This window comes from Sparus aurata, unplaced genomic scaffold (assembly GCF_900880675.1).
Source record: "Sparus aurata unplaced genomic scaffold, fSpaAur1.1, whole genome shotgun sequence".
Lineage (NCBI taxonomy): Eukaryota > Metazoa > Chordata > Actinopteri > Spariformes > Sparidae > Sparus > Sparus aurata.
In genome coordinates this window covers 38,796-51,788 of record NW_022045250.1, presented here as the reverse complement: position 1 = coordinate 51,788, position 12,993 = coordinate 38,796, and the positions used below count along the sequence as shown (strand labels likewise).

The following is a 12,993-nucleotide window of genomic DNA, read 5'->3' as shown; positions in this document are numbered from 1 at the left end:
CTAACAAAAAAGCCGGCCCCAACCTGGCCCCCCTATTAAAACTGGTCTAGAACCGCCACTGCCACAGCAGCTGCCGACGAGACTGAGCTGGTGCTAAGGCTAGCAGGCCTGCTATCAGGCCCGGGGCTAACACTATCTGCAGTGCCCGTGTTTCTAGCTAAAAGAAGCTGCTCTAGCTCACGGACACGTCTCTCTAATAGAGACACCCTATCAATACCTGCAGAACAGTCATCACAGGCCACCGTAACACTTGTTTATCGAGGCTGTGTTGACTGCAGTGAAAGGCAGAGAAGCAATGAGCTAAGCTAGTTTGAGGAAGCTAACCGGGCAGCAACAAACTACCCAGTAAAAGAAGCTCGATTCAACAAAATACGTACAGGTAAACAAAGTCTAGCGTTAGCTATGGTACAAAACTGGTATGATTATGAAGACTAAGAAATCGAAGAAGAATAAACAGCTAAGATAGACGGAGAAGGAGAGAGACACAGTAAAACACAGCTATCGATCTCACGGAAGTCCCGGTGTGCGTCACAGGCTAGTTCTGCTTGACATGTGAGTAGAAATGTAGGTTTTATTTTGACGGGTGAGCGGAAGTAACACCCGGAAGTGATTATACTTACTGTCGCTAACAATACGGTGTGGAGCGTGAGGGGTTTTGTTTGTTCTTGTTTTGTTTTGTTCAGTTTTGGCTTTGAAGGGAATTAGATTGTACGCCTAAGTCTATTGTTTGATCCACACTCCGGAGCAAAAGGTGGCGGCAATGCACCATTAAGCTGGATGCCAACCGCCGTAAAACCAGAAGAAGAAGCTGTGGAGCGTGTGGTTTACATTGGCAACGAGTCCCGTCGATGTTCACACAATTTCTACACACGTTAGCTTAGCATGCTAGCTGTAAACGGAGCGAGTGTGTGATGGAGAGCAGACAAAGTTCGTGTGAGTCAGTGAAAATGTCTAAAGTCCAAACGCTGAGAGCTTTTATGGAGCAGCGACTGACTGCGGCTGCTGAAGAGATATTTGAGCTGTTTGAAAGAACGATAGCAGAGTACGAGGAGGAACTGTGTCGACAACGGAAACTACTGGACGCTGTTACCGAGCCTCAGGTCCAGTTACACAGAACAGGTCGGTTTTGTTTACTTCTGCTTCACACTCGGTTCAGTTTTACAGTTTGCCTACAGAATGTTTTAAAGATGGAGCTCCCGCGTGAAAATGTTTCGAGTTAGTCATTTTATTGTTTACTTTCGACCATAACCGCAGAAACAACATGATGTTGCGCAACGTGGCTTTTAAAAGTAAATCATGACCTCACAAGTTAAGTGCCATTAACAGTGTTGCGGGTGACGTAACACTCTGGCCTTCAGTACCACACTGTGCAACAGGAAGTCCATTGGGTCACATTGTAGCGTAGGGGCTGAAAACAGATACTCTTAAGTCTTAAGTTGGGCGCCAGACTGGGGGAAAATTCTAACTGCCATTCTTTTCTTTGAATGTGAAAAGAAACAAATATATAAATCTGAAAGTATCTGTATCATTAACAAAATCAGAATCCCGCTAGCCTACAGCCCTAGCTACAAAAGATAGATACACCAAAAAAAACACTGATCGTTGGGTTTAAATCTGTTAAGAAATGAGACACGGACACGGAGATTGTCTTTCTAGGCAAAGGGGAAGAGCAGAAGTCAGCACACATGTCTGGGCTTCCGAGTTCCAATGAGCTGCTCTCCCCAAGCATCTTTTATTCACCTACAATAGGGCGTAAGCGTATATGATTGGCTCTTTGACAGTACATATGAGTCATACAGTTGTTATGCATGATGGAGAAGTACACGTACACACTTTCGGACCTATGGCCTTCAGCATCTATCCTTCACACAAACATTCTTATGATGTCCACCATCACTTATTCACACAAGATGCCATTCGAGGCCTTGTGGTCCTGCCGGAGGGTGAGTGTGTTTCTTCGCAGTACTTTTCCAGGAGCTTGGTACACTTCCACAAACATATAAAGGAAGACATGCAGGTTATATCAATGCAATGCAAGAAACTGATAATATAAGCATAATTTTTCCAACATTTCCCTCCTGTTTATCAATTTTATTGCTCGTACTTTTAATTCGTCAGGTTATTATCTCTTGTTAACAAACTCATACCTTTGGGATAATAATTGCATTTGCACAAAACTTTGTTGAACCATTTTCTCAAACATCGATCGTGTACAGGGTATCACACAAGAGATAAAACAGAGGAACAACAGCATGACTACGAACACGGGTACCAATGCCTTTAGGAGAACCTGCCACCAGGTGCCGTTAAAGAATCCAGTCATCCAGTCCGGGAGTGGGTCAGCACCGGGGGTTTGCTCCAGCACATAGCGTTGGAGATCGGTCAGGTTTTTCAGAACTTGGTAGATAACTCCTCCATCCGTCATGCCGTCAGGGATGTAGGTACAGCAGGTTTGTCCAATAACTGCAGTACCACAAGGAACACCCAGAGGTCCATGCACCATTGAGGGCAGCTCCATCTAGAGGGCGGCGGTGGTGGTTGTCGTTGTTGCAGATTGGTGTGGATGAACCACTCGTCTAGAGGGATTTCTTCCTCCTCCTGTTCCTCCACTGGTTGAAGTGTTGCATCACCTTGCTCTGTCATCCTAATAGGACAGGGATCAGTTGTTTTCTTCACTGGGGTTTGAGACGGCCCTGCCGCTATATAGCAGAGCCCCCTTTGTAGCCCAGACTTCCCCACTATCCAGTTGAGACAGAGGTAGGCTGCAGTTTGCAGTGGCTGAGGTGGATCCAAGTTGTCCGTTCTGCAATCTTTACTGCTGTTGGTGTTGTTAGCAGGACCTGGTACGGACCCTCCCACCGTGGGCCATACCAACATTTTTCTTTTGATGATTTTGAGGAATATGTAGTCCCCTGGCCTCACTTTCTGGCTGTCCTGTGGAGGGGGAAGAGAATCAGAGGGCAGTAAATTTGTTTTGGAAACATCTTTTTGGTCCAACAGTTTTCTCATGTGCTCTGCCAATGTTGTCTCTTCTTCAGATACCTCAAGTTCTTTTGAGAAAGCAGGGAGTCTAAATGCCCTACCATGAACTATCTCAAATGGGGTTAACCCTTTATCGTTCGGAGTGATTCTCATGTACAATTTCACTAGATCTAAGCAGTCAGGCCATGGTCTCTTTGTTTCTTCCATGCATTTCTTTAACCGAGATTTGACAGTCCCATTTGTTCTTTCTACCAGACCTGCACTTTGAGGGTGGTAGGCACAATGATTTTTTAGATTTATTTGTAAGTGTTTGGCTGCATGGCTGACCCACTGCATAGTGGTAGGAACGTCCGCGGTGTCAAATTCAATGAAATGTTTGCGGACCCAGCCTGCAACATCTGGGTGTAAACCATGCATAATGGCATGTTTGAGTTGTTGTTGGTATGCATCAGTTTTATTTTCATTAAATGCTATACCACTATTAGCACGAAACACGGGTTCCATTCGGGCCCTAAAATCCTCAGGATCCTCGTCTGGTTTCTGTTTTATGGCAGCTATGCGAGAGTAGTTCGCGGTGCGCGCAAAGGTAGTCTTCACTCTAGTTGCTATTGCATCGAGAGCCTCTTTATAGTCTCCCGCCAGCAGTCCATCGGCTGGATATGCAAACACTGTCCCTGCACCATTTCTCCCTGTGTAATTACCCTTTACTCTCCCCCATTTAATTTTCAATGATGATTGCATAGCTTCCCCTGCTTCCTGTCCTTTCAAGCGGTAGGAGTCTATCAGCTCTCTCATACATTTTATCCATTCCTCTGGATCATCCTCCGGTGGAGGAATGCCGGCTACAGCATTCGCGTCCTCCGCGAGGGTCCAAGGACGAAAAACGTATAGGATTGGAGGCTGATCCTCACCCCCCGCCTGAGGATTGGCAACTTGGATCTGGGGAAACACTTCTTCAGCTATCATATTTGAAGATTTTTTCTCTGGTGGTTTACTTTTTTGATTTCTGACAGTCAGGCTGGGGCTTCCAGCCGGGCTGTTCGTGGGGGTGTATCTGTTGGGTAAGTGGAGGAGGTCTGTTGGTCGCAAAGTGTGACTAGGGCCCCCCCTATTGCTAATTTCTACAGTTTTAGGAGATGGCACCTTTGGGTACAGAGGCGGACGGTTGGACAAATGGGAGGGCTTAGCTGCAGGTGCCGGTTTCGGCTCTGGAACTGGCTCTGGAACTGGCTCTGGAACTGGCTCTGGAACTGGCTCTGGAATGTTTTGTTCGACAGGCGCATTAGCTATTGGCGCGTATGGGGGAGGGGAAGGTTCAGGCGCTTGCCTGCAGTTTGTCTCATTGTCTTCTTTGCGCATAAAAAGAATTTGGTTTTTCTTAGCTTCCTTTTTCACTTCTTTTTGCTTCTTAAGGTTATCCTGTCTGGCTTTAGACTGTGTTAACCATCCTTGCGCTATGCGGAGCTCGTCAGCTCTTTCTTCATGCTTTTTCCCTCGCTTGGTGATGAGACTGGTCTCCAAGCGGGATATTAAATCCTCTATTTCTCTTACTTTTAGGCACCCTTAAATCCATACTTCTTTTTCCATTTTTTCAGATACTTGACACTTTGAGGATTCCATTGTTTCATATATTTTTTATCACCTGTACTGTCTTCTTCTACAGTTTCACGAGAATTCTTCCCACCCATTGTATGCAAATTTTTGTTTCAGCGATCGTTATTTTAATGCTTTTCCCTGGTCTGCGTTGTGTTTTTTATGCATTCTCTTCTACTTCAACAGACCATAGACGTTCGTTAACACCGATAAGGTTTCAGTCTATGCAGCTGCTTCAAAGAGAAATACTATTTAAACTGATTTAAATTTTGTTTCTATTTTACTTTACCTAGGAACTTGCAATATCCTGTTACTAAGTGTAGAGTGTTTTTACTCACAAGAAAAGGTGATATGATTTTTCCTCAGTTCTCCGGTCCTGTCTCCTTAGTTTCAAAGTCCGGATCCCGTCAATCCAACCCTGTTCAGTTGGAGGGGACGTCTCCTTCAGGCCACCTGTTGTGGTCCTGCCCGTCGACGGGCTTCGGTGTGTCGTCCTCCTTCTGGCAGAGCTGGGTATGTTGGGATCCGGGTCACAGCACCAAGAAATGTTGGGTTTAAATCTGTTAAGAAATGAGACACGGACACGGAGATTGTCTTTCTAGGCAAAGGGGAAGAGCAGAAGTCAGCACACAAAGTCTGGGATTCCGAGTTCCAATGAGCTGCTCTCCCCAAGCATCTTTTATTCACCTACAATAGGGCGTAAGCGTATATGATTGGCTCTTTGACAGTACATATGAGTCATACAGTTGTTATGCACGATGGAGAAGTACACGTACACACTTTCGGACCTATGGCCTTCAGCATCTATCCTTCACACAAACATTCTTATGATGTCCACCATTAGTTATTCACACAAGATGCCATTCGAGGCCTTGTGGTCCTGCCAGAGGGTGAGTGTGTTTCTTCGCAGTACTTTTCCAGGAGCTTGGTACACTTCCACAAACATATAAAGGAAGACAAGCAGGTTATATCAATGCAATGCAAGAAACTGATAATATAAGCATAATTTTTCCAACAACCATAGTGTCTGAAAATGAAGTGTTCATCAATTAATGATCAGGCTCAAACAAACCAAGAATCAAAACACTTAAATCACTTCAGGAAATAAGAAGCAAGCAATAAATCAACATATTTTAAATGGCAATATCAAATGAGAGTTAAATATAAGTCCCAAAGCCCACAGTCCATATAAAAGTACAAAAATCGCATTTACCATAGAAAATCGCGATTGAATGGTTGCAGATGGAGCTCAATTAAGTTCAGTTCATTCTGGTCATCCAGAAGTATGTGAGAGTGTGTGTGATATGTATGTAAGTGTATATGGGGGTATGGAGTTGATGGGGCAGATGGAGGCAGGGAACAGGGTGAGGGGTTTGGTAGCTTAGCTGTTTCTGGAAAGGTGAAGACAATGGCCCCATTCACACTGGCTTTTGGGTGCGGCTTTAATACGCTAATTCCCCGCCTCCATCTCAGTGTGAATTACTGGGAGGCGGCGAGGTGTGAAATTTCGCTCCGGCCGTGAGGTAGTGAGGTAGTACCAGGGCCGTATTATTGGAGAACCGAACCAGTGTGAACAGATAAGTCGGCTTCGTCTACTGGGGGCGTGTCGATCGGACGGTCAGTTAACTACACGGGTTCTTCACTCAACGTAATACGAAATGTCCCACAAAGCAACCATACATGACCAAACAAAAGTAACGTAGTACTCTAACTGTCTTTGACAACTTATATGAGGAAAAAAATACCGCAGATATACGTGGAGAAGCGTCGTCCTCCCGCCCGTCCTGCAGTAGCGCCGAGATCGTAAAGTGGCTAAAGGTATGTCGATTGCTGCTAAACGGCATATACCGATGCCTAGAATGGCATACAGATTCTAGGAGTGGTATGCTGCTATTATGCCGCTGTTATTCCACCGACACATGACGGTATGTGCCGCTTGAGATTGTTATGGCACTGAGAGACTGTTGGATGGGTAACGCTCCCTGATGAATATGCAAATGTAATGCCACTGGGCTGGTATGACGACAAGTACAGCCGTAAATGTATACTTTTTTTTGTTGTCTTTATTGACAATACTAACACTTTACCGCAAGTGATGTTATGTTGTTGGGATTGTACGCATATAGACAGTAATTACACGTGGGACTCTTACGATATGATAGTCAAGTAAGCTAATGAAAGTGCTAACCTTTGCTAACATGGCTAATATTAGCCCAGTCACCTTAGCCAGTCTGAGTACTCGATAGCAGAACTTTTGAGCCTGCCAACAAAACAATACTGAGTGACGGGTTTTCATTATTATGGTGGCTGGGCTAATATTAGCCATGTTAGCTAAGGTTAGCGCTTTCATTAGCTTGAGGTAGTTTATAGGTGGACATGTAGACATATTACTTGACTGTCATATCGCAAGAGTCCCACGTGTAATTACTGTCTATATGCATACAATCCCAACGACATAACATTACCTGCGGTAAAGTGTTAAGTTAGTATTGTCAATAAAGACAAAAAAAAAAAGTATACGTTTACGGCAGTACTTGTCGTCAAACCAGCCCAGTGGCATTATATTTGCATATTCATCAGGGAGTGGTACCCCTCCAACAGTCTGTCAGTGCCGTAACAATCTCAAGCAACACATACCGTCATGTGTCGGTGGAATAACAGCGGCATAATAGCAGCATACCACTCCGAGAATCTGTATGTCAGTCTGGGGATCGGTATATACCACTCCGAGAATCTGTATGTCAGTCTGGGGATCGGTATATACCACTCCGAGAATCTGTATGTCAGTCTGGGGATCGGTATATACCACTCTGAGAATCTGTATGTCAGTCTGGGGATCGGTATATACCACTCCGAGAATCTGTATGTCAGTCTGGGGATCGGTATATACCACTCCGAGAATCTGTATGTCAGTCTAGGGATCGGTATATACCGTTGAGCAGCAATCGACATACCTTTAGCCACTTTTCAATCTCGCCGTCACTCCAGTCCTGCCAACTCTTCATCACATTTCTGTCCGATAAAAGAGCGTCTGTCACCGGCAAAAAACTTTAACTCACTAAGTGTGTGTGATGAAAATAAATCACTGCGATGGTCAGCCCTCCAGACCGAGACTTCAGGGAACTTTACCCCATAAAACAGCCTCCGTCCCGCGAGTGAGGGAGTCAGATTGACAGGGAGGACACAGGGGAACACCTTGAATGTCACCATCATGATGTTTACCATCATGCCTCTTTAGGAGCCACAGCGCCGGCTTTCTGTGTGAATTCACAGCGGTTCGTCCTTATGGCGGAGCTGCTTCGCTTTGTGTGAATCATCATCGTTGGAGAATTGGCGAACCGCACCGGCGGCTTTTATGCGTCTTTTCCTGTGTGAATGGGGCTACTGATTTTGGAGGGGGGAAGAAGCCTGGAGAGCGACAGGCAGAGATCACTTATCTGCAATCGTTTTCAGCCCAGACCAGTTTTTGTTTCCAGGTGCCGCGCCACAAGACATGCCCTCACACACACTCCGGGGTTGCTTTGGTCCTTTTCAGCTTGTGCACTCCTTAAAAGACTCTGTGTGGTGTTTTCTTCTGTTCCGCCTCGCTTCCTCCTGATCCCCTCCATGCTCTCTTGGTCTTACTGGCATTACCCTTCCCCCAGCTCCCAGGTGTTCTTAATTTTCTCTACCCCCTCCCCTTACCTCTGAGGGGGAAATGCAATGGTGCACCTTCTGCCACACTCTCCCCCTTGACAAGATCGTGCGTAATGGTAGTAATGGTAGACTATATTGATTTTCATTTAAAGAATGTTTTATATAAAATGTGAGGAGCACTAAAATCCAATAAACAGATGTGTGTCTCATTCAACCAGAGGAGGAAAACATTGCAGCATTTGATTTGGAGTCAGTGGGTCACATGACAAGGAAGCTGTTGGAGAAAAACTGACTTTTAATAAATAATGTGAATGAAGATTATGAGGGGCAAATGGGGAATATTGCATGTTTCATTTAAGGCTGTATGACAGTGTGAAGAGTCCCCAGACTGACCTGACGTCAGATTATTGATGCTATGTGAGTGATTTTATGCTGCATTTTTAAACTGTGTTTGCAGTCTTTTCAACAGGTAACGACACTTTAGAACAGATTTTTTTTTTTGTGATTGTTTCAGAAAATGCAATGAAACCGATAGCAGCTTTAGTTTGACAAATAAATACAAAATGGAGAAGTGGGAAAATAGATAAAATATAACAATATTTACAACAACAGTAAAATGTATACAACAAGATAAATAGACAGACACAAGATTCAAGTGAGTATGTAGACGAGGTGTGTGAGGGATGGTAGTGGGGGTTTGTTGCACTGGTGTGAAAATCTTAAGAGAGTGAGGGGTGACTGAATAAAACTACTGTCAGACTTTTCATACATAAATGACACATCAGCAAAGGAACTGGTAACATATCAGTGACAAGGCTGCTTCTTTATTTAATCCAGCACCAACGCTGCAAAGAGCACATTGATCAAACTACAGCCAAGAGTTTCCTGTCGTCATTCAGACAAACTATGGGCTTAATGATAAATGTCCAGCTGGAAACAGTCACCAGCTACAAAACAGAAGAATCTGTGGATCTATAATGATCCCAAAGTGATCCAGCCTGGCTCCTGTTGTTTTTCCCACAATATCTGTCTGATTGTCTCCTTTGTCATGCAGACGTCCGGTGGTCGGTGATCAAAGATGAGGTTCCCCCTGAGCAGCAGGAGTGCAGCTCCAGTCTGGACCAGGAGGAACCAGAACCCCCACACATTAAAGAGGAACAGGAGGAGCTCTGGACCAATCAGGAGGAGGCTGACCTCACCAAGGTCACCTTCACTCCTGTCCCTGTAAAGAGTGATGATGATGATGATGATGAAGAGAAACCTCTGTCCTCACAGCTTCATCAAAGACAATCTGAACAGATGGAGACAGAAGCTGGTGGAGAGGACTGTGGAGGACCAGATTCAGATCAACATTTACATCCTGAGACTGAAGACGAGACTGAAGTCTCTTCTGAACCTGAGACTGAAGTCAGTGATGTTGACTGGGAGGAGACCCGAAAGCCTCAGTCGGATTTAAACTCTCAGATAAATAATGAAGTCTCAGTGGAGAGACCGTTTAGCTGCTCTAAATGTGGTAAAAGCTTTACACGAAAGGGAAGTCTCACATTACACATGGCCCTACACTCAGGGGAGAAACCGTTTGGCTGCTCTGAATGTGGTAAAAGATTCAAACTAAAGGGATATCTGACGTCCCACATGGCCATACACTCAGGGGAAAGACCATTTAGCTGCTCTGAATGTGGTAAAAGATTTATACAAAAGGTAAATCTGACGTCCCACATGGCCATACACTCAGGGGAGAGACCATTTAGCTGCTCTGAATGTGGTAAAAGATTTATACAAAAGGGACATCTTACGTCCCACATGGCCAAACACTCAAGGGAGAGACCGTTTAGCTGCTCTGAATGTGGTAAAAGATTCAAACGAAAGTCACATCTGACACAACACATGAATTGCCACACGGGAAAAACTGTTTAGCTGCTCTGAATGTGGTAAAACATTTATAACAAAGAGAAGTCTGATGCTCCACATGGCTCAAAGTCAGAAAAGGAAAAGGGCAGTATGATTTTCTCAGGTCTTAATGACAAAACATGTAGATTAACTTAAAATTAGTACTTATACTAAACACGGTACTTATAGAAGCTAACTTCTTAGCTGTGTATCCTGTGTAGCTCTGAATGATCTGCAACTGCCATTTCTTTTGTGTCAACAAATTATTGTCAACATGAGTTTATTCACTTCATCATAATACTGAGGTTTAGAAGACATGCAATTCATCTGCAATTCTTGAAAAGCAATCAAACACTGGTTTATTATTAGGCTATTTATTGGAAGGCAAGTGCAAACTAGAAATACAGGCTACACATCTAAACATGTGACAAAACCAAGAAATGACTACTGTGACTTTCAGCAGGAACAGCATGTTTACAACAGGAAAGTTGCAGTAAACTCAATATCTGAACGGAGTTTAAGAATTGTGGCCAGATAAACAGCCGACACAGACAGCTGTCAGATTAGATTATTAACTCTCATTAACAAGCTGTTAGCTTAACAAGGATAAATGGACACTCTTCTGAAATATGACTCATATTTAAGCCCGTTCAATAATTGGAGGAGGCAAAAAGGGCAGGGGCTCAAGCACCCTTTGGGCCTTGTGTGCACGTGCCTGCTCAGAAGAGAGACCGTTTAACTGCTCTGAATGTGATAAAAGATTCATAGTAAAGCGAAATCTGACCTGACACATGGTCGTATACTCAGGGGAGAAACTGTTTAGCTGCTCTGAATGTGGTTCAAGATTCAGACTAAAGAGAAATCTGACACGACACATGACTTGTCACACGGGAGAAACTGTTTAGTTGCTCTGAATGTAGTGAAAGATTTTAACTTGAAACAACAAATGACACGTCGGATGAGAAATCAGCTGAAGTGTTGTTGACAAAATGACTTTATTACCTTTTTACTCAGTCTCGTCTCGGTCTCAGACTAAGAGGACTCTGAATATTATTAAGACCAGTTCAGACTGAAGTGACATCACTGTATTATGTATTTGTTTAATACCTTCTGTACTTATGATGGTTTCTATGAGACAAGAGTCACTTAGAGAACCTGATTGTGTTAGCCGGATGGTAAAACATGGAAAATGAAAGTTGAATAAAAACGTTTCATGTTTTTACTTCAGTGGAAATGTGGCGGCTGTTTTAACATAAATTCTTACATATTGCTCCTTTAAAGAAACAGCTGTTGGCAATGAGGAACAGAGCGAACCTGATGAAGCCACATGTGAAACATGTAGTTCTCTCCTTGTATGTAAATAATAACTGTTAATAATGACATAATAGTGTCATTGTATTCTGGTCTGCTTTGGATTATTTATCTGTTTTTAGTTCTCTGGATTCATAATTATTCTTGACTTGGTCAAAAGCCCACACAAAAATGACCAGATTTGTGAGATAGTGGTGTCGCTGCATGCTGAGAAAGCTTTTGACAGGGTGGAGTGGGAGTTTCTTATTGAGATGATGGATAGATTTGGTTTTGGTTCAGGTTTTATATCATGGGTAAAGTTGTTATATTCATCCCCAGCAGCATCTGTACAAACAAACAATGTGCTCTCACCCTCCTTTCCACTTCACTGTGGCACAAGACAAGGGTGTCCACTGTCCCCTTTACTGTTTGAGGGCATTTTACGTCAAGGAACAGTACACAAGCTATCACTCTACGCGAACAACTTGCTTCTGTATGTGTCCAACCCTTCTACCTCTCTCCCTGTAATTCTAGAAATCTTAAAACAATTTGGCCAACTGTCAGGCTATAAACTACATTTTGAGAAGAGTGAGTTATTCGCAATCAACAACTTAGTAGGTAAATTGTCAAACCATGTAGCCCCTTTTGAAATGGGTGGACCAAGGTTTCAAATATTTGTGTATTTTTATTACTGGGTCCTTGGCAAACACTTTCAACAGCAATTTTGTCCCTTTGCTTAAAAAAGTTGAGGAAGACTTCAACAGATGGTCTACTCTGCCCCTCTCCCTAGCTGGCAGGGTTAACCTAATCAAAATGACCATCCTCCCAAAGTTTCTTTACCTATTTCAACATATCCCTGTACTTATCTCAAAGAAGTTCTTTGCCAAAGTAGTAATTAATCTCACATTTTCTTTGGGGCAATAAACCAGTGCGCATGCTTAAAAATATATTGCAGCTCCCTAAATGGTCTGGGGGGCTAGCCCTCCCCAATTTTCTACATTATTACTGGGCAGCTAACATTCAAAAACTCCTATACTGGACAGCGGAAACCAGTGCCAATCAGCCAGCCTGGGTCCAAGTAGAATTCTCTTCCTCTAAGTCCTCATTACAGTCATGGTCATGTTCCCAGCTTCCAATGTCAGCTACTGACATTAGCGGTAACACTTTAGTTATTCAATCGTTTAAAATATGGATGCAATTCAGAAAGCATTTTAGCCTGCAACATTCCTCTGTCCATGCCCCAGTATCCCACAATCATAGTTTCAAACCATCTATTATGGATTCTGCCTTTCAACTCTGGAGTGACAGAGGTATCACGGCTATTAAAGACCTCTATGACAATGGCACCTTCATGTCCTTCACCGACCTGTCAACCAAATTTCAACTTCCACCTGCTCACCTTTTTCGCTTCTTCAAATTAGGCATTTTGTACAAAGAAACTACCCTGGTTTTCCAAATCTCCCCCCAGAGACTTTGGTAGACACGCTTCTCAAAGTAAACCCCAATCAGAGGGGGGCTATTTCTTATATCTGCAAAGCCCTTGATTCCACTTCCTTAAATTTCCCCCCAAAAAACAGAGACTTATGGGAACAGGACTTGGGG

The 12,993-nt window shown here is 43.7% G+C and overlaps 2 protein-coding genes across 5 annotated transcripts in view; both read left to right on the top strand.

Annotated features, from left to right (window-relative positions):
• Positions 1-12,993, top strand: part of LOC115578271 (zinc finger protein 501-like) — a 95,333-nt gene that overhangs the window by 47,793 nt on the left and 34,547 nt on the right. The window lies entirely within an intron of this gene.
• The window catches only part of LOC115578274 (zinc finger protein 429-like), a 28,843-nt gene continuing 15,931 nt past the window's right edge, over positions 82-12,993 (top strand). The window contains exons 1-3 of one of the 4 annotated variants that reach the window (XM_030411168.1): positions 82-1,119; positions 9,266-9,414; positions 9,487-11,335. In XM_030411168.1, coding sequence (XP_030267028.1) covers positions 912-1,119; positions 9,266-9,414; positions 9,487-10,128 — 999 coding nt within the window. In that variant the 5' untranslated portion in view covers positions 82-911 and the 3' untranslated portion in view covers positions 10,129-11,335. Of the gene's footprint in view, positions 1,120-9,265; positions 11,336-12,993 lie in introns of those variants that run through there. The other 3 variants (XM_030411167.1, XM_030411164.1, XM_030411166.1) reach the window with 3 other exon arrangements.